Raw genomic sequence first — 22,356 nt, 5'->3', positions numbered from 1 at the left:
AGTTCAAGCTTTACGGCAATAAATCCAAAAACATTCTGAAAGTTTTGTTTCTTTAAGGTGATGTCACCTGGCCACACCCCCCCGACATGACTAAAACTGAGCTCTCATGAGTCATTAGTGTCCTGTAGCCAAAGAAATGCAAACTGAATTTTTGGTGGCACCTAAAATTATTAATGTGCATGTTATAACATGTGAAAAGACCACTTTTGGCGTCGCTGGATTGATTTTAAGAGCTACGTAGGATCAGGTGAGTCTTTCATTCATTGAATTTGTGTTTGTTTCGCTAATGTTTTTGAGTTACTGGCAAAAGCGTTGAGTAAGCGGAATCATGTGGAAATGACTCACTGGGTGGATCACATTGTGAAAAGGCTAATAATAGAAAATTCAATAGGCTTATCTTACTTTTTCTACCTTGTTTGTCATGTTTTTGTGACTTTATTGAGTTCCCTAAAAACCATATTATGTTATGCTGCACATGATGTAGATAAGCATACACAGTAAATCGCATTTCCTCCCACAACAGACCCTCATAATGTCGTCCGTCAGTATCACCGCCTCAGTGTCAGAGGATAATTTCCAGTGTTCAATCTGTCTGCAAGTCTACAGTGACCCGGTCACCACACCATGTGGTCACAACTTCTGTAAGACCTGCCTCAGTGGGCACTGGGACAACAGCGAGTTATGCCACTGCCCAACTTGTAATAAAAGATTCCACGCGAGGCCCGAGGTCTCCACAAACACCGTCATCGAGGAGATTTCAGTCCAAATAAAGAGGAGAAAAGTGGAGACACGGGAAAATATTGACGTGCCGAGGTGTGTGAAGTGTGATGTGTGCACAGGAGAAAAGATCGAGGCCCAGAAGTTGTGCCTGGTGTGTCTGACGTCGTACTGTGAAGCTCACCTGGAGCCTCACCGGAGAGTTCCCTCCCTGATGAGACACAAACTGATCGACCCGGTGGAAAACCTGGAGGCGAGGATCTGCAAGAAGCATGAGAAGATACTGGAGCTGTTCTGCAGACACGAGCGGGTGTGCATCTGTCAGCTGTGCAGCGAAACAGACCATAAAGGCCACGAGACGGTGCCCGTGGAAGAAGAAGGGGCTCTATGGAAAGTAGGACAGTTTGTTTTGTAATTTCAAATGCTCTAAGATAGTGGTCCTCAAACTTTCCATACCAAGTACCGCCTGAGAAAATATTGAGCTCTTGAAGTAACACCATTATCTTAAAAACCATAAACCACATAAGCCACAAACCTTAAATAATAAAATGTTGGGTTGAATCTAATTTCCTGTATGGAAATCCTACCTTTTAGACAAAAGTGAGATCCAGAAAAGCAAAGATAAAAACGATGATCGAGGAAAGACTGGCAAAGACAAAGGAATTCAGAGTTTCTTCAGTCATGAGCAGAGTAAGTACTGAGGCAAATGTTGTATGTAAAATGTTTACACTTTAATATAAATATCAGGGAACGATGACGTGACTTATGGTTCCAGGAGAAAGCGCACATAGAAATGGATTCCAGTGACAAGCTCTTCAATACGCTGATGAGTCAAATACAAGTGATGCAAACTAAGCTAAAATCGAACATCGAGGAAAAGCTACGGAAATCCCAGAAGAGAGACAAAGCCATGATTTGCGAGTTGCACCAGGAAATCGCAGAACTGCAGAGAAAGCAGGAGGAGCTGGACGAGCTTTCACAAAATGCCGATCCTCTTCAGTTTCTGCAGGTTAGTCCACGCCGTGCCCATGAGTCTGCAAAATGAAGTGAAGTGATTCAGCTAACTGACTGACTGCTCCAACAATTAAAAGATAGCGTAATTATTCCCAGAGCTTCTCATCGACTCACTCGTCTCAGGAGTGCACAGAACTGGTCATAGTGGTGTCTCCACGACTGGGCCCAGTAAGGGGATCCTGGGAGCCATTTACCCCTCCAAATTGTGGTAGTTTTACCTATAAATATTACAGATATGCCACGGTGAAATTCGATTACTCAGACTAATCCCGTCCAAACAGGGCTTTATATGTCTTGACACACATTCTAAGAAAACAAACATATGTGGCCCCTGTTCCATACAGTCATGCAGTTGCGAATAATTTCACAGGCCCTGAGCAACACACTGATGACCAAAGACTGGACAAACATCAGGATTTACCCCGACCTGTGTGTGCAGTCCATCAGGAGAGCCATGTCACATCTCATGGTCGCTTTTCAAGCAGAACTGAAAACTCTGACAAACACAGGTAAACAAACTATATCTTCTCCCAATCAGCCTGATTCAAGAAGATCACTACATTCCTTAAAAAACTATGTTCCCTTTTTTTTTTTTTTTCTTTTTACAGAACTGACCAGAATGAGACGATATAAAGGTGAGATCACAAATATGTGCGTCAGGTTTACATTTCCAGGTTAAACGTGAGAGTGTTTACTGAAGCCACTTATTTCAGAGTCAGTCACCTTTGACCCAGCCACCGCTGGTAGCTGCCTTGTGGTGTCCGAATTGGGGAAACGTCTGAAGTTCTCCAAAACGGCGACGACCACACACTCTGCAGACTCAGCGAGGTTCGACAGTCCCATAGTTTTAGGGACGAAGGGTTTCACCTCTGGGAGACACTACTGGGAAGTCCGCGTGGGCCTTAGGAATGACTGGTTTGTCGGTGTCGCCAAGGGAACTGTACCCAGAACAGGGATGGTGGCTGTGACTTCAAGAAATGGCTTCTTTGCCATAGGAAAGAAGGGTTTTGACTATCAAGTTAACTGCCCACTGTGCACTATCCTCCACTTGTGTCCCAGGCCCAGAAATGTCGGCATTTACGTCGACTACGCGGAAGGACGAATCTCCTTCTACGACGTAGATGAGAAGCTACACATTTACTCTTTCAAACTAGAGTCCTTTGCGGAGAAAATGTTCCCGTGCTTTTATCTTTACAGCAGGGCGACAAAATCTCAGGCCTTGGTCATAACGTCTGTGTAAGATCACGCACCTTATGCACTGTCTCTTAAATCACTTCCTGGAAGAAGCTACAGTTTAACTGAACGGTATCAAGTTGGCGTAAAACCATCTAAAGCTTTCGCAGCCTTCTCATGCTGGCTTACGCTTTGATTGGACATTGGTTGATTGGCCAACTTAGCATTTATCAGGTGGAGGTTCATTTGTCCTGAAGCCTTAGGGGTTTTTTCCCCCTTTATTCTATGTTAAAGGGGTTTATTTGTTACGTTAAACTCAAGAAAAGGTGTGGATTATAATCATACTGTATCGGATAGCGTGATTTTGTGCAATATGCTCTATGTTTAAATATGTGCATGTCAGTGTTTTGGGGGTCGTCAAATAAAATTGCTGAATTTCTTTCCAGTTTTAACTCAATAAATGTAAAATTAAAACTCAGTTGTGATTCATCTATTAATCATACTGTGTGTAATTGTATTCACAATATTCTTTGTTGATACATTGACCTGGATGGAGAACGTCACATCAATTCTTTTTAATATTTAAGATACCAATTTTTGCTTTGCATATGAAGCAGACGTGTTCAACTGGCGACCCACGGGCCACACACAGTCGCCCAATCGATTGGATGGGGCCCAACACTTAATATCATGTAATATTCAATCGTTCACAACAAGCACTTTTACTTGAATCACGATGGAGCGTTGTGTTATAATTCTAAGCTTATATTGTCCACCTGCTGCTGAACAGTTGTTTTTCTCTAGACGGGGCCCCTCATTGGCCCCCAGGTCATTTGAATTTGAGACCCCTGATTTATCACTCTGTATTTCCGCCCTTCACGTGATTGCCTATATAAACCATGCAATAAGTCACTATTTAGTTGAATATTTATGACGAAACATCATCCCCTGCTTTGACTTTGCAGCTGCAGACACTCAAGGAAACACACCCTAACCAGCTGTAACCCTATCCCCTCCTCGTCTGAGACCCAATCGGCATCAAGTGGGCGTGGCTGCAGATGGACTACTTGGCCTGCTCTCCAGTTTTTTTTTTTGTCTTCTTTGTTTTGTTTTTTTGGAGCGAGCAGGAAATCAGTGAGTCCATCAGGGCTGCTGTGATTCCCAGCAGTGATACGTCATTATACTGGATCACTGTTTGAAACGAGGGCAGCTGTGCTGGACTCTGGAACTGACACTTCAGGAAACACACGCCGGTGAGGTAGGGAAAGAGAGGTATGCCACTTCTATACTCCTTATTTTAATGCATATTGAGGTGTAGACGTGTGTTGAATGTAACATGTGAGCCGAGCGCTGACGTGCTGTATATGACAGTTTCTTGTCACTGTTTATAATTCATGTGAGTCATGACTGAGGAAAAGGGATTTCAGCCTCTGGGAATGTTTACACTGACATGTCACGACAACTACACATACCATATGTAGCCTGACAACTGTGACAGTGAACAGGTTTAAGGGAACTTTAACTTTCACCGTGATCACAGAAAATACTCGTTTTTATTGACTGGGTGTTTTTCTTCTTCAATATAGATCAGCTAAATACACTTCAAAACAGCCGACCTGAGGAGGTTCGGAGGTCAAAAAGTGTGTCTTAGTTTGTTTTTAAAATTGCCTTTGTAAAGGACTTTTACCCCCATGACACGTCGACTTATCTTAAAGTGATAGTTCAGCAATTTTTTGGCTGTAAGGACACTAGTAGCACTTTTACACTGGCACAGTTCCAATTCTTGAAATTGAAATTTTGAACCGGCTGGAGCATTCACACCGAATATAAATTGGTTCAAAACCTGGGAAAAAAAATGGTTCCCATTGGGAAGCAGAAAAAATAAAATTCTTACTTCCGTTCTTATTGTGCGTTGAAGAACAAACTTTGGTTCCACTCAACTGGTGTGAACATGTGCTGGTTTGCTGACTACGGCACTAGAACCCAAACAGGATGGTTTGCAATATCATAAAATGTTCATCACTTTAAATATATATCCATGTTAGACAGCTGTATTATATGCTTACTCTCGCACAACAAAGTCCATTGACAACATCATCAATTTCAGCTTTAAGGAGACACAGACGCTGCTGGTCTGTTGCCGTCTTTTGGTAATTTAATGTCACTTTAGTTAAACCCGAATAAATTATTTCAGTCACTGAACAAATAAAACGACACGTTTAAACTTACTAATGGCGCCAGCAGTGGATCGAAAACACCCGTGTGCTGTGATGTATTTTTTCAATGGACTTTGGCGCGAAGTGACACAAAAAAAGTCTATCTAACAGCGAGATAACACACCAGATATATTTTTAAGATAGCAAAGACCTAAAGAGGGACAAACCTTTGTCGGTGAGTCATTTGTTAAGTGGCTAAAATCCTCCCTTCAGGATTTTCTCACATAATCAGGGTACAAATTCTTCATTTGAGAGACTTAACATTTAACTAAGGATAAATGTATCAAGGTTTTTTACATATTACTTCCACAAAAATGTTGTACACCTATCAAATGTAATGCAAGACTTTTCTGTTTTCCAGGTATTTTCCTTGTATTCAGTCACAGAATACACCATTATATGTGTGCACTAGTGCCACACTCATGTCAGAGCCTCCAAAGTGCTGCATCTGCCTGGACGACTTCACCAACCCTGCCTTACTCCCCTGTGGACACAGCTTCTGTCTGGGCTGTATCGGAGAATACTGGAGGATCCACGGGGCTTGTCAGTGCCCTCTCTGCATGACCCACTTCCCCACCAGACCACAGCTGAAAACATGCCACACAACACACCCTGAAACCCCAGCGACGCCTTTAAAAGCCGGGGAGGTTCCCTGTGATCTCTGCACGGCCACGAAACGGCCCGCGGTCAAGTCGTGCCTGGTGTGTCTGGCCTCGTACTGTGACACTCACCTGGAGCTACATTACCAGAGTGAAGATCTTGGGCGCCATCTTCTGATCAGTGTGGTGAAGAACTTGGAGGAGCCTGTGTGCAGAGTGCACGAGAAGCCTTTAGACCGGTTCTGCAGGAGTGACCAGACATGCATTTGTGCCATGTGCACTCAGACCGAGCACAGAGGTCACCACATCATCCCCATTTACAGGGAAGCTGCAAAGAAGAAGGTAACATCTGATAAACGCTCCACAAGATTAATTATTTCTTTTGGATATTGGACTATAATAACATTGGCTAAGTGTACCTCTTCAAATTTAATTCAAAATCAACTAAGAAATGATAAAACATAGGGCTGCAACTAACAATTATTTTCAAAATCGATAGTTGTCTTCCTTAGTTTGGTCCAGAATATGTTTACTAAACCTGGAAATGATGTTTTGTCCACAAACTAAAATTGAATTATTCTTGTTGTATGGAGCAAAGAAACTATTGACATTTAAGAAGCTGGAAAAAATCTGAAAACTTGTTTAAATTATGAAAAAAAAATATTTTAATGAATTAGTCTGTTGACGATTAATTTAGGAATGGATTAATGATGAATCAGTCATTGTAACCCGACTAAACGACTGAACATAACAGCAAAGAGCATCATCCAAGTAACTGATTAACTATTAAATTATCTTGATCAGTATATGGATTTCCACCTAATTTGAGTATTACCATAATTTCTGCAATATTTCATGAGAAAATCTAAAACTTTTTTTATTTATATATTATTTTAGGAGATTTTTAGGAGTTCCTCTTTGACCTTAATCCTAGCTTTCTAACACATCATGGAAGACAGTTGAGTAGTTTTTGAGTAATCTTGCTAATGGACAGACAAAAAGTACTGTTTATTGTAATTTCTGATGGGTCATGTTAGCAAACCTGACCAAATTCTGCAGTTGTTTGTAAATTAAAGCAGTTAGCTGAATGCTAACGTCACTTAAGCTAAAGGCTTAAGGCCTTAAGTTCACTGATGCTTAGTGCAAGAGGTGGCTAGCAGAGGTTAGCAGAGCAGACCTCGCAGCAATTGTTGCTATAGCGATGGTTGCACTGCGTCTGACAAAAGCCTTGGAGACAGAGAGAAGAGTTGTGTTTGGAGGGTGTGCTGCGATTTGAAAAGCTAGCATTCGTAGCTTCAGAGAATGGATTTAAATCTTAAAGCTTGAAATCTCGCCTTAAAAGTTTTTCCTGCTTTTTACAACACACAAGAGGTTATAAAGACCTCAACATGGCCACTTAAGAAAGAATGTGAGGTGAAGTTAGCAAGTGATAGTAGAGAACTTGGCTTACCGGTGCGCAAGTCTCCAGGAAGGCAGAAACAGCTGGAGACACAAACTGGGGGGCAGGCGGGGCTTGTTGGACACAGGTGAAACACATTAGGGTGGGTTAGTTTAATCATTAGAGTAGGATAATGGACAAAGGCCTTGTTTAGACTGCAGCCCAAATCAGATTATCAAGCACACCCAGATTGCATTGAGCTTGATTTAAAAAAACACATGAGTCAAACCACACATGGAGGTGGTTTCGAATGCGAGTCTGAACGTCTCGGTTGCTCAGATAGGATTTCGAAGTGTCTTACCATAAAGATTCCACTGAATGTGAACAGTATCTGCTGTGTAGCTCCGTCCCGACATCTTTAGTCACTGTGTCAGCTTCCACCAGCTCAGACGTCGTTGTTCTGTTTGTCCGTCACTCCTGCAGAAATATTACAAGTGTTTTTGTCGGAAAACGGAACAGAACGCTTCAATTCAGCAGGGACTATAGAGCAAGTCTGTTCTGCATCAGCTGAAAACAAATCTGCCGTCTCATCCCATAAGGAAACGTATTTTCTTTAAACTACACTGAAAGCTAAAGCAGAGTGTTTTTATTCCACAGGTGAAGCTAAAACGGAGGAGGACGAAGCTTCTGCAAGCCATTCAAGAGAGACTAAGCAAAGTCGAGAAAATCAAGCTGTGCGTCGGCCGCAGTGGAGAAAACCCGGCAGAGGCGCGGGCGGAAAATAAAGAGCTCGTGCAACAGCTGGAGGAAGAAATCTGCGATCTGCAGAGGGAGAACTCTGAGCTGGAGCAACTCTCACACTCCGAAGATGACCTGCACTTCCTGCAGGTCTGTGTGGCACCGAGTGAAACCAAAACACAAGCAATCACTAATCAATTCTTTACATGATTGTTTAACCAAGTTTGAACTTTTTCCTTCCACAGAGATTTCTTTATACGTCTTAACGAACATGACCAAGCGAAGGCGCTGGGACAAAGATGATTCTGCTATTTATTTTTCTGAAATGGATGACGGGTTGTACTTCGCCAATCACAGATTGTAACACACTCACGCAAGCGTGTCAAGGAACGACGGTGGCCTTCGTGTACCAGAAAATATGTCATTTTTCTTCTTTAGCACAGTTAGCTTCTGCTTTAAAACCCAACATCTGGCAGGTTTGTCTCTTCAGGCCGCTGCATGTCCGCTGTAAAGCAAGGTTGTTGCCTCAAGTCCCGATAAAAGGCTTACAGTGCATTCCATTTACATCGGAAGTCGGAACTGGGAGTGACATTATCTCCGAGTTGACCATTTTCCACTTGGAAAAAAAAAGAAAAGGATGCTAACGTATCTCGGGCTCGCCAATGTAAGCCATTGTTAATAATGACAGTCGCTAACGACAGTCTGCCATTCCGATGCAACCATAAAGGGGTGTTCCAGTTAATATTTCTGACTAGGAACTCAGAAACTAGAAATTAGAATGCACACATTTTATTATTATTCCACATTTGGGAAAACGAGATTGTTTTTAATTTAAAGCCGTTATATTGCGCGTTTCCATTATACACATTTTAGTATTGGCTCAGCCAGAGCAGGTACCAGAAAAAGTACCCAATAATAATTCTAGCCGAGCCGAGTCGTGCTAGAACCGCATAATCGCATTTCTACCAATAAACTCTCCGACATGTCACAAGTTTGACATTTAAATGAATAGTTTGCCTGTAAACACTGAGGGAAGTTACCTCTCAAAGGTAAAAAGCCATAAAACAACAATAATAATGATAACAATAATAATACTTACCTGTTTTTTGCACAGATTAAACAATAACATGTTAAATAATTCGTTTTTTGGATGCTGGCGGAGCCAGTTTTGCTGTTTTTTTTACGGATTACCACTTGTGTTGCTAAGCTAAGTGACAAACAGCTCCATGTCCCATAATAAGTCCATCTGAATGTATTTCTTTTAATCAACATTTTCTATATGTATGAATAATGATATGTTATTAAATTATACACTAATAATGTAAACTGTGAGAACTGCAAACATTATGGAAGTCAGTGACTGATTTTAATGATAATGTGAGTTTATATGAGGTACAAGAATTTTGTATTTTTACCCACTTTTTTCTTATGAATGAATGAATACAATGTCAAACACTGTATTTATGTGAAACAATAAATGCTGTGGGGGTAAAAAAAAATGTTGTCATATTTGTGCTTTTAATTCTCTAGTATTGAGCAATTGCAAATATTAACACAAATCTCTCATTGGTTCCTGGTTTGAAGGCGGACCTGACATATTTGAATAAAGGAAGTGATGGGATTGGCTCTTTATCAGAAATGAAACTTAAGAGAAGGAGGAACGCTCAGGAAGAGCACACACACACACACACTAGGTGGGAGTAGAGAGAGAGAGAGGTTGAGACTGACTGACTGGGATAAACAACTAAAAGGTAACAATTTATTTATAGCATTTATACTTATATTTCTGAGGTATTTAGTTTTACAGTGTACTCTGCCATTTGATCACATTCTTCCTTAAGGTTTAACATTTTTACATTTCTGTGAGTGAGAGACTGACAGAGAGAGAGAGAGAGAGAGAGAGAGCAGATGTTACCTGAGTCTTTGTGAACATAATATTTGTGTGGCCTACATAATGTAATTTACATGTATCTGTAAATCTATGAGATACAATAAAGATATAACGTAACGTAACGAGTAAAAATACTTTGTCACATATGTGTACTTGGTTACTTGGTTATTTTTATTAGTAGCTACTTTTACTATTACTCCACTACATTCCGTCTAACTATCTTTGTTACTCGTTACAACCAAACAAAATCAGAAGAAGAAGAGTTTTATGTATTAGTATTATGTATTAGTATTATGGTCTGTATTTATATAGAGCTTTTCTAGTCTTGATGAGCTGCTTTACACTAGTTTTTATCCGTTCACCCATTCACAGACTGCAACATGGGGTTAAGTGTCTTGCTCAAGGACACATAGAGACTAGCAGAGCCAGGAACTGAAGCCAAAACCTTCCAGTTGAAAGACAACTCCCTCAGCCACTGAGCCACTATGGCTCAATCTGTACATCTTTTTAATACTTTTACTTCTTACGTATCCCTTTTAGGTACTTTCTACAAGATTGTGTAGAGCAAAAGCGTTTGATGCCCGACACTGCACAGCCCTTGTGAACTCAGCCCAATCTGGCAAGGACCAACTACAGAAACTCCAAAAAAAGGGGGAACCAATCACAAACATTCCCCCCCGCACACTAAAGGTGGGCTTAACACGATCATGATAAAGAATCAACGTCTTGCAGGTTCTGTCTTCAGCTAACATGGCGGCCACCAAAGAGCAGCTGTCTTTCATTTCAGCCATTGCTTCTCATTTTTCATACGTCATCTGGATTATTGCTCTGATTGGTTGTAGGTCTGTCAAAAAGGCATTTTCATCTATGTCCGTTGTTCACGCCTCTTGGAAGTGGGAGGTGACAACATCATTGGTTTTTTTATTATTATTATCATAGTCCCGATCGATAAGACATTAAATGGCACACAAAAGCTTAAACCATGTAGGATTGATGCTTTGTCAAAGCTACATGTTAACCTTGACAGCTTCACAACTTGAGTATGAGTTGCGAGCATGAACCTCTCTGAATTGGTTTGATCATTTCTCTTTAGACAGATATGGCCTCTGCTCCTGCGTCCCCCAGTGAAAGCAGCTCCTTGGAGAACCATCTAAAATGCTCCATATGCATGGAAACATTTACGGACCCTGTCACTACAGCTTGTGGCCACTCCTTCTGCAAGATGTGTCTGGAGTTCCACTTTAAGTACAACGACAGAGTGTGCCCCCTGTGCAAGACGCCCATTACCAGAACCTTGGATGTGAACATCGTCTTGAGAGAAATTGTCCAAAATTGTCCAAGTGATGAGAAGATGAAAAACCTGGAAGCAAAAGACGACGAAGTAGCATGCGACATTTGTACATCACCAAAGCTCAAGGCTGTGAAATCCTGCCTTGTGTGTCTCGCCTCGTATTGTTTGAACCACCTGAAGAATCATTCCTCAACTGAAAGGCTGAAGGGCCACAAGTTGGTGGCACCTGTGGAGGACCTGGATGAACGGGCCTGTCTGAAACATGGACGTCCCTTGGAGCTGTACAGTAGGAAGCAGCAGCAATGCATTTGTGTTGGCTGTCTGGAAGAAGATCCGCAGGGGGTTGTCTCCACTGAATATGAATGGGAGAAGAAGAAGGTACATTGAAAGTCTTCTTGTGATGTACTCTTCAGACAGAACTGCACAAATGTTTCTTGCTTCTTTCAGATTAAACTTCAGAGTGTGAAAAGTGAATTGGAAACACAAATTAACCGGAGAGAAAAAAATCTGCAGAAGCTTAATCAATCTCTTCAGGTCTGCAAGGTAAGCTACAAGACAGACACACAGACATTACTGATCCTGGACTGAAAAGTCAAAACTGGCAGAGCAGGTTTTGACACAATGACAGTTTATTGACAGTACTGAAAAGTAATTAAAGTGTCAAGCCAACTTAATTATGTTTTGAAATGTCTCCTGTGGTTACCGTCTTTCCATTAGTTCAGCTGACGTAGTCAAAACCAAACACATCATAGAACTAATGGATGTATTGGGTTTATGGGTTTCCATCAGGCTTTTTTCTACAGATTTTCTTTTTTCTCCAAACCACACATCATATCAGGCCTCACTACCAACTTGTAGATCTTCCCTTTTCGTTTTTTGCTGCTATCATTCTGTCATGCATCATCAACAGCTACTGGCAATCTTTATTTAGGTCCTCAACTTGTGCCTCCTCGTCCTCCTGCGGTGGCCTGAACTTGGGGACCCACTACAAGTTTTTTTGCCCGATTTTACCCACAATTCACAGTTGGGCAGAGTCTACTCCAATCAGCACTAGTTGGGGACAGTCGGTATGGCCAGTTGGCACAGAAATCTATGTGAGGGTAAAAGACGTGACCGACCTCAGTCACAGTCAATAAAACATAATTTCTGACCCAGCCAATGAAAAAGAGCAGGTCTTTCGTCAGGGATTGGTTAGTGTGAACAGTCTTTTCAAAATCAAAACAAATCAAAAGTGTATTATTGTCTTCCATTTCCAGAACCAGATGGATAATGAGTGGTGGGACATTGATAATGTGTTCAGTACTGTGATCGCTATTGTGGAGGAGGCTCAAGAGAGAGCTCTTCAGCCACTGAGAGACCGGAGGCAAGTCATGGAAAAAGAGGTAGATGATCTCAAACAGAAGCTGAAAGCAGAGATCAGACGCTTCCAGAAAAATATCACTGACCTGGATGGTATAGCTACCCTTGAGGATCACATCCATTTCCTACAGGTGGGATGGGATTTGAAGATCATGCGGAATGTACCACTTTTGGGACAAGACAAGACTCAAGTCAAATATTTGTCTCGCTGTCCCTCAGGAATGGCCGTGTCTTGAAGACCTGGTGGACACCAAGGACTTTGTGGAGGTAGAGTTCGACACATCACTGTGTTTTGGGACAATCAGAAAAACCACAACGATAATGATGGAGAGAGTTCAAGAGGAGCTTGACAAGCTGAACTCCATCGGTAACAATTTATGTATTGATGATAAACGTTTAAAGCTGAAATTTTTCCTAAACCGATCTAAACAAATTTATTTACCTTGCAGAACTTAAGAGAGCTCCAAAGTTTACAGGTGCGTAATATGCTGTGTTTCTTCCCCAACATCATTTTGGGAAGATCTACTTTACTTTTTAATCTCATATTATTATTTTAATCTTGTAATGAACAGTGGATGTAAAGCTGGATCCAACCACTGCGCACCAACGCCTTGTCGTTTCTGAGGATGGGAAGGAAGTGAAAGATGGAGGGAAAGACCAGAAAGTTGACGATTCACCGAAGAGGTTTGACATGTTTGGTAGCATCCTGGGTGTCAACAGCTTGAGCTCCGGGAGGTCTTACTGGGAAGTGGAGACCAACAAGAAGACCGGGTGGGACCTGGGTGTGGCGAGAGTTGACGCAAACCGCAAAGGGAAGCTCTCATTGAACCCAGACAACGGTTACTGGGTGATCGTTCATTACGGAGACGAAAAGTTTGCAGCTCTGACAGCGCCGCCACACGGGCTTTCCCTGCAAGAGAAACCTCAGAGGGTGGGAGTGTTCGTGGATTACGAGGAAGGACTGGTCTCTTTCTACAATTTGACAACTCAGTCTCACATATATTCTTTCACAAAGTGTTCATTCACCGAAGAACTTCTCCCGTATTTCAGTCCACACCAGAAACAAGATGATAAAAACAGCAATCCTTTGATTATTTCTCCTGTGAATGGGACATGGACGCGAACGATGTCGGGATCAGTCGTCTCTGGAATTAGCCTCGTGGGGCAAGGGCCAATAATTTAGGGCTTAGTAGACAGCACAAAATACACAAATATTTACCTAACTACATATCTGCATAATAGGCCTTTCTGTGTGGAGTTTGCATGTTCTCGCCGTGTATGTGTGGATTTTCTCAGGGTTCTCTGGTTTCCTCCCTAATTCCAAAAACATGCAGATTTGGGGATTAGGCAAATTGGTCAATCTAAATTGACCATAGGTGTAAGTGTGAGAGTGAATGGTTGTCTGTCTCTGTGTGTACCCCGCCTTTCGCCCTATGTCAGCTGGGATTGGCACCAGCGCCCCCGGCCAGCGTTAAAGATGGATGAATGGATGAATGGATGGATGGATGGACGGACATCCCTGCATATAGCTGGATTCAGACGTATGCTAAAATCCATAGTTCACCTACGTGTTCAATTAGGATTGAGTTAGCTTACTTATCTTTTTCATCAACTTAAAACTATTTCAAATAAAACAACTAAAGTCTGTCATGTGAATGAATCAAACCTCACATATCACACATATGCTAAAATCTTTAGCAACTAAAGCTACTTTCAGACACAGACTATAATCTGTCGTTTACCTACACGTCCTGTTAGCATTGGCTTAGCATATCTGTTTTTCCTGCAGCTTTTGTTGAGAGATGTTGAAATGTTTTTTTTTTTAAAAAGGAATTAAGTCTGTAATGTTAAATTAAATTATTCTATCAATTAACAACCAAACAAACATGTATCTACTATATCAACATGCATTAAACTGTTTTCAAACATAGATAACTCACAACTCCTGCTAGCATTGAATAGCATTGTTTCTTTTCCCCCCCTTTAGCTTTTACCTTGTTTTCTGGACTGGTCTGTTTGTAACGGCTCTTTTAAATGGTAGTATAAAAATAAATTTTTTGGAACAACACCTGTTGTTTATATTTGTTATTATTAATGTAAGCAACCTATATGTATGTGTTGATGTTGATGTGGATAAAAAAAGTGAGAAAGGATTATGAATAATGTTGCTTATTTGCCTAAAAATAATATTGGCGGGCAAGATTTGCACAAGAAAAACAATAATTTTAAGAAAACTTTACTTTGTTTTCATAAGATATTACAGTTTACTTAAGGTTTTAACTTCCAGTAACAAGCCAAACCAATGGTTTGCATGAAATCCCGACTTTAGTCTTTAGTTGGAGTCTGCAAATTTGTGCATGATTTTAAGTGTGGTAATTCGATACTATGCTTGAAAGATGTTGTAAATGATACAGTCAATATACCACACAACCCGCAGTATGTTTAAGAAATTGTCAAGTTTTGTCTAGTTTTTGGCGCTTATTTTGAGTCTCAACGTGGCTAGAATTCTTAAAACTATCTAGCAAATCCAGCCAAAATTTCCTTACCCCATTTGACTTATTTCAGTTCCTAAATTTTATTGTGTGATTTCATTTTTAAGTGATGTGGCATTCAACCGAAACTCTGAGTGACTTGGGTGTTGATTAAAAGAAAGCCTCAGGATTGTTTTGTATGAAACGAAACTGAAACTGTGGAGAGTAAATAGAGAGTCAAACTGATCACGCTCACATGATAACACTCACATTACACACGGAGCTGCTGCTGGGTGCAGGGTAAGCTGCTGTTTTTTTATGTTCCTGTTTTATTATTTCAACACTTTATAAAGAATATCTGGAAATGTTTTAATGACTGCGCGACAAAAAACATCAGAATAAACTAGGAACTAATATTCAAAGTAGTTTATACCTTTAAAGTCAGTGTGTATATCATTCTTGTTTATATTATTTACATATATATTATATTTTAGTCCTGAGTAAATGTTAAAAATGTGGAAAAAGTTTGATGGTGCTTGAGGGAAAAAGGCAGTGCATTCAACAAAACTAGTTTCAGGGTGTGTTTAAAACACACAGTGGGTGTGTGCATAAACCATACAAAATATAAACATAAAAAAAGTAATCAAATAGCACATATCAGAATGACTTTTGTTCATACATAGACATTAAGTTTGTTTTAGGAAGTAAACAGCATGGCACAGATTCAATATTCATGTTAATACACTTTGACTTTCACAATAGTTAATAATGATAAAAGACGACGTGTTCTTGGCGATTTCCCACATCACCACCCACAACTTGGCTTTTGTGACTTTTAGTTGATACCAGTGTACAATATATTCCCTGCCACTGGAGGGCAGAAAAAAACTGTCACTACTGCACATCCAAAAGTTACAATTCAAGGTAAATGAAAGTAATAGTGAAGTGGTAGCAAATACACACCCAAGAGTAGAACGAGTTCAATGAGCATTACATTAGGTATTCAATTTAGAAAGATTTAAAAGATTTTCTTCCATGAAATAAAGCAGTGAGGCAGCTAAATCAAATTGAAGTCAAAATTAAATTATATTTGTCTTAAAGAAAGGTGCTTTCTGATTAAAAAATATTATCTAGTTTTGGACTCGTGGAAGTTGATTTTTGTATAGATCCCTGCTTCTCAAAATGTGGTACGTGTACCACCAATGTACAAATGTTTCTCGCAGATATTCAACACGTCCAACATGAGTCTGCAGACTTGCTCCTACTGTGGCTGGTCCAAAATCACAACCTACCAGGGCCTGAGAACTCACCAGGGGAAAATGGGATGCACACCAAAGGGATTGCAGATCCCAGAGAGTCAGCAGTTCTCAACGGGTCACTACCTTCGTCAGCTCACCTTTGGAAGCCCATTTAAACTGACGGAGCCAGTCATCTTCAATACTCCAAAGAAATCTGGTAAATACACGTTTACATTTTAAACCAGGATCCAACAGAGACCAACCAATTTATCATAGGACTCATAAATCATCCGAAATAAGCCTACGAGAACAATGATTAAGTTAATGAAGTTCAATATATATGGTTTTATTTCTGTTTTTGCTCAAACTTTTTGATACTAACAAGTGCAGTACCCTTTCAACGTGTGCCTATTTTTTTTTCTTGCATTTCTTGTCTTAACAATGTCAAAGTTGACCCTGCACACACTGGTCACTATCTAGGGTCACTCACATAGATTTCCACAATCTGAGTAAATTTGTCCATAATGTCTCATCAGACAAGAGCCTCCAGGTTTGCTCCTGCGGCTGGTCCGAAATCACAACCCACCACGGCCTGAGAACTCACCAGGGAATAATGGGATGCACGCCAAAGGGAATGAAGATCCCGGAGAGCAAGCAGATCACATCTAAGGGCTACCTTCCTGCGATTACCTTCCCAGGATCAAAAATTGAACTAGAAGAGCCGTTGACGGACATCTTCGCTACTTCTATGAGGTCTAGTGAGTAAAGAACTGATTCTTCTGTCTTCTTTCAGGATCCTCTGTAAATGCACTTACTAGATTAAGAATTCCCCAGTTCCTTGACAGAGGTTTCAACAGCAATGTCCCTTTGGTTGAATTTTAAACTTGGAAAATTGGAGCACTTCTGTCTTTTTTGTTGAACATTAAGTTAGTCGTAGACATCAGTGCAAATGTTGCTACACTGTTGGTGAGGGCAAAATACCCTGTAGAGCATTCTTACTGACTGGTATTGCTAACAGTGGCTAACAACAGCTCGCCTAAGGTACACAATATGGACTCGAGCATTCGGCCACACCTCTGGCTTTGGGGTAGGCCCCGTATCTCCAATGAAGGGCAATATTAACGCTTTAGCATACCAAGACATTTTGGACAATGCTGCGCTTCCAACTTTGTGGCAACAGTTTGAGGAAGGAAAGCGTCTTTTGGGATGAACTGCAACAGATATTGTGAGCCAGGCCTTCTTGTCCAACACCAGTGTGTGACATCATCAAAGCTCTATAGAACAAATGGACACCAATTCCCATAGGAACACTTCCAAACCTTGAGGAAAGTCTTCCGAGACGTGTGGAAGCTGTTTGAGCTGCAAAAGAGGCGCTTTTAGGATGACTAAAATGAAAATTTTGTCTTGTTGCCTTGTCAGGTAGTGGCAGGGACACAAACTTTGACCTTTGCCTCTTCAAAAACAATTTTTTAAACGAGCATAATAAGCACAAGCTTGGTAAGCTACCAATGTTTTAGGAATAAATCGTACTTACTAACATGTGAATGAATTCTTCCATGTCTCAAACAGACATGAAGCGCCAGGTTTGCCACTGCGGCTGGTCTGAACTCACGACCGACCAGGGTCTGAGAATCCATCAGACGGAATGCAGGTCGAAGGGAGCGAGCGTTGCAAAGAGCGACGAGTACAACTGGAGAAATCTCTCGGTCAAAAACGAGGTATGTTCATCCGAGCGAAAGCAAGGAGGTCAAATTCGAGGACAACAATTCTCCATTGTAGAACCTATCATTTGGATAGGGAAATAAAATGTAAATTCAACGTTAACATGAAAATGTAGTTTATCTTCCGTCTCTTTTTACAGAGCGTCCCTGCATCTCCAAACCTCTTTGAGGTTACCCTAACCAATACAGCCACTGAGGCCTCAGTGATGGACATGATCCAGTCAAGTAGGTTTTATAATTGGTTTGTTTCAAAAATGAAATAAAGGGTTATATATATTGAGCCGATCTATTTTCTACACAGTGGTTGGGAATCAGCAGGACGCAGCAACAATAAACCAAGCCTTTCAATTCAACACTGGTAATGAGGTACAGTCATTTCAACCACAGCTATGCTACTATATAACATTTTAAATTGAGTTTTTGTTGTTGTTTTTGTGACTCTTTCTAATCTGTTGTACAATGTTGTAACATATTTTGAGTTTTGATGCTAACTGAAGGCTACATAGTTTCTCCAATACACTTGGAAGAGAAGAGCGAAGTGAAGATACAAGTTTTGCGTTCCGTACCCTAAGTCTCGATGTGGATTTAGCACTTATTAATTTGACTTATTAGGATATTTTTTTTACTTGTATACACATGTTTGACAAGTTTTCTTGCATCCCTTAACACAGTCGAAGGAAAGCTCGTGGGGTTGAGTCGTTCCGAATTTCCCACTGCTCTCCCTGTGCTGCTAGTTCTTATTTGACCAATTTTTAAATGTCTAAATTTCTAATGGGATCATTTTTTTCTGTTCTTATTTTATTAGCCAGTTTCAAAATAACAACAATAATAATATTTTTACTTATCAATGTCTCCTTGTGCTTATGTACTACAGGAAGTTCTACAAGGCACCGCACTTTTAACTCTACTTTACCCAGAATGATTCATGGATAATACTAAAGCTTTAGGTTGAGTAAAAATGTATGGTACTTCATTTTTCCTCCAACAGCCTGTCTTCGTGTCCCAGACTGTCAGTACCCAAATTTACCCTGCATTTGCTAACGTGACAGTGAAGGGGGCAAATGAAACATGTAAGTATTACAAGTTCTACAGTTGTAATACGAGGCAGTTACAATTAATGCACGTCTGACCGTGGTATTTTATCTTTCTCTACAGTCTTCAAGACTCCTCCTCCTCAGTCGTCACAACCAAGTACCAGTAAATTTGACAGAGCTCGCAGAGGGCTTGATTTTTCCGCTGGTGCACAGCAGGTACAGGATGTTCTACTTATTTAAACTTAACGTGACGCCTTAGTGAAAATAGTCAGCACTGAAATTGCGCTTTCTCTCAGGTGCAGGTGCAAGAGAGGCAGAAGCCTCCAATGACTACAACTCAGGAAAGAGTCAAATGTCCTGAAGAGAAGGAGAAGGAAGCTCAAAAACTGCTAAAGGTGCCGCACTTCATATAACACAGTCAGTCATTTCAACATGATGGTACAATATTCAGTGTTTTCCCTCGGCCCACACCATTGGCTATATATGAACAATAAACTTTCTTTCTATTAGCCTCGAAAGTGAGTATTTTACTTCTTTTTTTTATACTTCATTCAAGGCAAAACAAGACTATAGGAAAGCGGAGATACTGCAGCACATTCACATCAGGAAGAACAAGGTGGCCGAAGTCACATCATCCGTAAAAAGCTGCAAGGTCAACTGGATTTCCATTTCATGTCTTTATTAAAATGTGGCGCCTATTAGTATTTCTTGTTCCACCTCATGTGTCCTTCACTCTTCTCAGATTAACTTGGATGCCGAGTGGATGGAGATTAACAGTGTGTTCATGGAGGTGATGCAAATTGTGGTGGACGCTCGGCAGAAAGCTCTTCAGCCTCTGGAGGACAGGTTTGTTTCTGCACTCCAGTCCGACTAAGCTTATACATGTAGGATTAATCGGACTATAAATCGCATTGTCCAGGTGTGTTAGTCTGTCTACCACTAGCTCGATCTTAGACGGACTAATGTGTTTGCATGACATTAAGAAAACGGACTTTTGACATGCATGTAAACGCACTGATCGATCACATGATTGAGTTTGCGTTACTTACAGGAGACACAAGTTACAGACGGAAGCGAGCGACCTCATCCAGAAGCTGGAGAGAGAAATTGGTAAACTGAAAAAGACCATAGATGAATTGGACATCAACCGAGACTTGCAGGTGAGTTTGGAGAATTCGATAATTGTGTCATTTAAAAAACAAAACAAACTACTGATACATACTGACAAGGAGATCGTTTTCCCTTTTGAAATCACATTTCTCACATCAGATTTCTCTGGACAGAAGTTTGACAAATGTAAGTGTCGACACTTCATTCTCCTTTGGTTCCCTGAGAACTACAACGTCAACCATGATGGAACAAATTCACCAGAAACTTGACAAACTCTCGTCTGTTGGTGAGTGGAGGAGGGTCATGAGGTCTTGAGGCAGAGAAAAACACAACATTTATGCTTTGTGGAAGTTGTAAAATTGTTCGGATTAGACGAAAAGGTTTGTTATTTTATTTTTTGTCAATTTGTGTCTCCACAGAACTCAAGAGAACTCCCTCGTTTTCAGGTGTGTTTCTGGATCAAAAACAAATCATTTGTTTTTTTAATCAAGGATAGCTTAAGCCACAGATCATTTTGTGATTCAAAACTAGGCTCAATAATGACGGCGCTAATGCTAATAATGTGCTGTGCATGGGTTTCCCATCAGAGAAGGGCACTAGCAAGCTAATGCTATCTACCTCACCTCACATTACACCATCTACCGAACCTAATATACTCAAGACACATAAACCTAAGCTGTAACAGTAATATCTACTTACTTTTGTGAAAGTCCGTCAGCAGTGGGAGTCATGTTAGCATCAGGCTAACAGCTCGTCTGTTTGGAGCAGTGTTTTTCCCCTGCTGACTCATCATGGCTGCCGTTTGGTAACCAGGCTGCTGTGCTAGTTATGTGCTACAGTAGAGCATGTAATTAACGACAGAAACTGTATTTTTTAACTAGTTTTCAAATGAACATGACCAACGTTCCCACCACAACGAATTATTTTGAGTGCATTGGTGACAATGGAATCCTGACCCTTTTGTAGTGGCTGTACAGCGTATACTTGCATATCACAACATTACTTATAGCTACACACCACAAACAAGCAGATACCAATAAAGAATTTCATAATTTATCAGTTTTCTACACTGACAATGTACAGTTTTAATCCATACTTGACAATTTCAGATTAAATGAATCAAACATTTCTGGCATTACTAATCAATGTGATCTGGTTTTAATCTCCACAGCTGTACTGAGACTATTATTGCATGGATTTTTTACCGATACAATAATGACTCTTTTGTGATTTTTCTACTGTATTTTCTACCGCAGTGGACATACGACTGGACCCACTCACTGCTCATCAGTGCCTTGTTCTCTCGGATGATGGGAAGACAGTCAGAGATGGAGGAAATTACAGAAACGTTCCGAACACTCCGGAGAGGTTCGACCTGTTTGGCAGCGTCATGGCGGTCAACAGCTTGACTTCGAGAAGGTCGTACTGGGAGGTAGGGGTCAGCAACAAGACCGGGTGGGACCTGGGTGTGGCGAGACGTGACGCAAACCGCAAGGGGGAGCTCTCGCTGAAACCGGGCAAAGGTTTCTGGGTGATTGTACATTACGAGGAGAGAAATTACGCCGCTCTGGCGGCGCCACCTGTCAGCCTTTCTCTGAATGTGAAACCGCAGAAGGTGGGAGTGTTCGTGGATTACAAAGAAGGCCTTGTGTCCTTCTACGACGCAATCGCTCAGTCTCACATATATACGTTTAAGAACTGCTCATTCGGCGGCGAGATTTTGCCGTATTTCAGTCCACATCTTACACAAAATGGCAAAAACTCAGACCCTCTGATTATCTGTGCCGGGAAAAGTAGTAGAGCTTAAATTTAGATTTTTTTTTTTAAAGGATAGATGGTGACTTTTACATATAGAGAACAAATATTGAGAAATTGTCTGTGCATTCATATTCATATGCCACACACACTTTATCATACAAGACTAGAAAAGCAATGCAAAATCAACCTATTATACATTTTTGAAAATCAACGTTTTATTTTTATCTAATGTATTCACACAACTAGATGATTAGATTTAAAAATACAAGCTTTTTCTTCATCTACATTTTTCTTTACTATAAATTGTATATTGTTTAGATTGTTTATTGGCAGTATTATTAGGAAATGTCTTTTGTAAATCATGATTTAAATGGCTGTTGAATATATTTTTTTAATGGTTTGGTGTTGGCTTTAAAGAAATTAAATAAAAACTATTTTTGATATTGCTGTAAAGTGTCCATGTATCATTTGTACCGACTGGATGGATTTATTGACAAATAAAACAATATTTTACAGTTGTTGCTGTTGCACTGATAAGACCCAATGACAACGATTAAAGATTAATCTTAATTTTTTACATTAGTTGTCTCAGTAAAGTTAAAAAATTTGATTATGGGAAGATCAAAAAGAGTAAAATACAATTGGGAA

General features: G+C 40.5%; 2 protein-coding genes across 2 annotated transcripts; both read left to right on the top strand.

Annotated features, from left to right (window-relative positions):
* The first annotated feature begins 106 nt into the window (after positions 1-106).
* LOC122766030 lies at positions 107-22,148 on the top strand. The gene is made up of 30 exons (XM_044020611.1): positions 107-247; positions 524-1,111; positions 1,312-1,407; positions 1,493-1,726; positions 2,102-2,240; positions 2,340-2,366; positions 2,445-2,967; positions 5,533-6,061; positions 7,755-7,985; positions 10,267-10,416; positions 10,820-11,395; positions 11,465-11,560; positions 12,274-12,507; positions 12,596-12,743; positions 12,826-12,852; positions 12,949-13,553; positions 16,071-16,302; positions 16,622-16,843; positions 17,655-17,803; positions 17,947-18,031; positions 18,108-18,172; positions 18,795-18,876; positions 18,962-19,056; positions 19,137-19,235; positions 19,397-19,492; positions 19,583-19,686; positions 19,892-20,000; positions 20,110-20,236; positions 20,370-20,396; positions 21,207-22,148. The coding sequence occupies exons 2-30, from the start codon at positions 533-535 to the stop codon at positions 21,755-21,757; spliced, it is 6,237 nt and encodes a 2,078-aa protein (XP_043876546.1). The 5' UTR covers positions 107-247; positions 524-532; the 3' UTR covers positions 21,758-22,148.
* On the top strand, positions 4,007-9,334 carry LOC122765890 (E3 ubiquitin-protein ligase TRIM47-like). Its single transcript, XM_044020361.1, has 4 exons — positions 4,007-4,176; positions 5,482-6,061; positions 7,755-7,985; positions 8,081-9,334. The coding sequence occupies exons 2-4, from the start codon at positions 5,543-5,545 to the stop codon at positions 8,099-8,101; spliced, it is 771 nt and encodes a 256-aa protein (XP_043876296.1). The 5' UTR covers positions 4,007-4,176; positions 5,482-5,542; the 3' UTR covers positions 8,102-9,334.
* Positions 22,149-22,356: the final 208 nt, after the last annotated feature.

The sequence above is a fragment of the Solea senegalensis genome, linkage group LG3 (assembly GCF_019176455.1).
Source record: "Solea senegalensis isolate Sse05_10M linkage group LG3, IFAPA_SoseM_1, whole genome shotgun sequence".
In the NCBI taxonomy this organism is placed as follows: domain Eukaryota; kingdom Metazoa; phylum Chordata; class Actinopteri; order Pleuronectiformes; family Soleidae; genus Solea; species Solea senegalensis.
The sequence above is the reverse complement of the archived record's forward strand: the minus strand, read 5'-3'. Positions and strand labels throughout refer to the sequence as shown.

What these genes read in the sequence shown, in the direction of transcription:
- LOC122766030 (XM_044020611.1), top strand. Translation starts at nt 533, where the DNA reads ATGTCGTCCGTCAGTATCACCGCCTCAGTGTCAGAGGATAATTTCCAG. An exon ending in ATCTCTCGGTCAAAAACGAG is followed by an intron (nt 17,804 to 17,946) that starts GTATGTTCATCC and finishes CTCTTTTTACAG; the next exon opens with AGCGTCCCTGCATCTCCAAA. An exon ending in TGACAAACTCTCGTCTGTTG is followed by an intron (nt 20,237 to 20,369) that starts GTGAGTGGAGGA and finishes GTGTCTCCACAG; the next exon opens with AACTCAAGAGAACTCCCTCG.
- LOC122765890 (XM_044020361.1), top strand. Translation starts at nt 5,543, where the DNA reads ATGTCAGAGCCTCCAAAGTGCTGCATCTGCCTGGACGACTTCACCAAC. An exon ending in GGGAAGCTGCAAAGAAGAAG is followed by an intron (nt 6,062 to 7,754) that starts GTAACATCTGAT and finishes TTTATTCCACAG; the next exon opens with GTGAAGCTAAAACGGAGGAG. An exon ending in ATGACCTGCACTTCCTGCAG is followed by an intron (nt 7,986 to 8,080) that starts GTCTGTGTGGCA and finishes TTCCTTCCACAG; the next exon opens with AGATTTCTTTATACGTCTTA.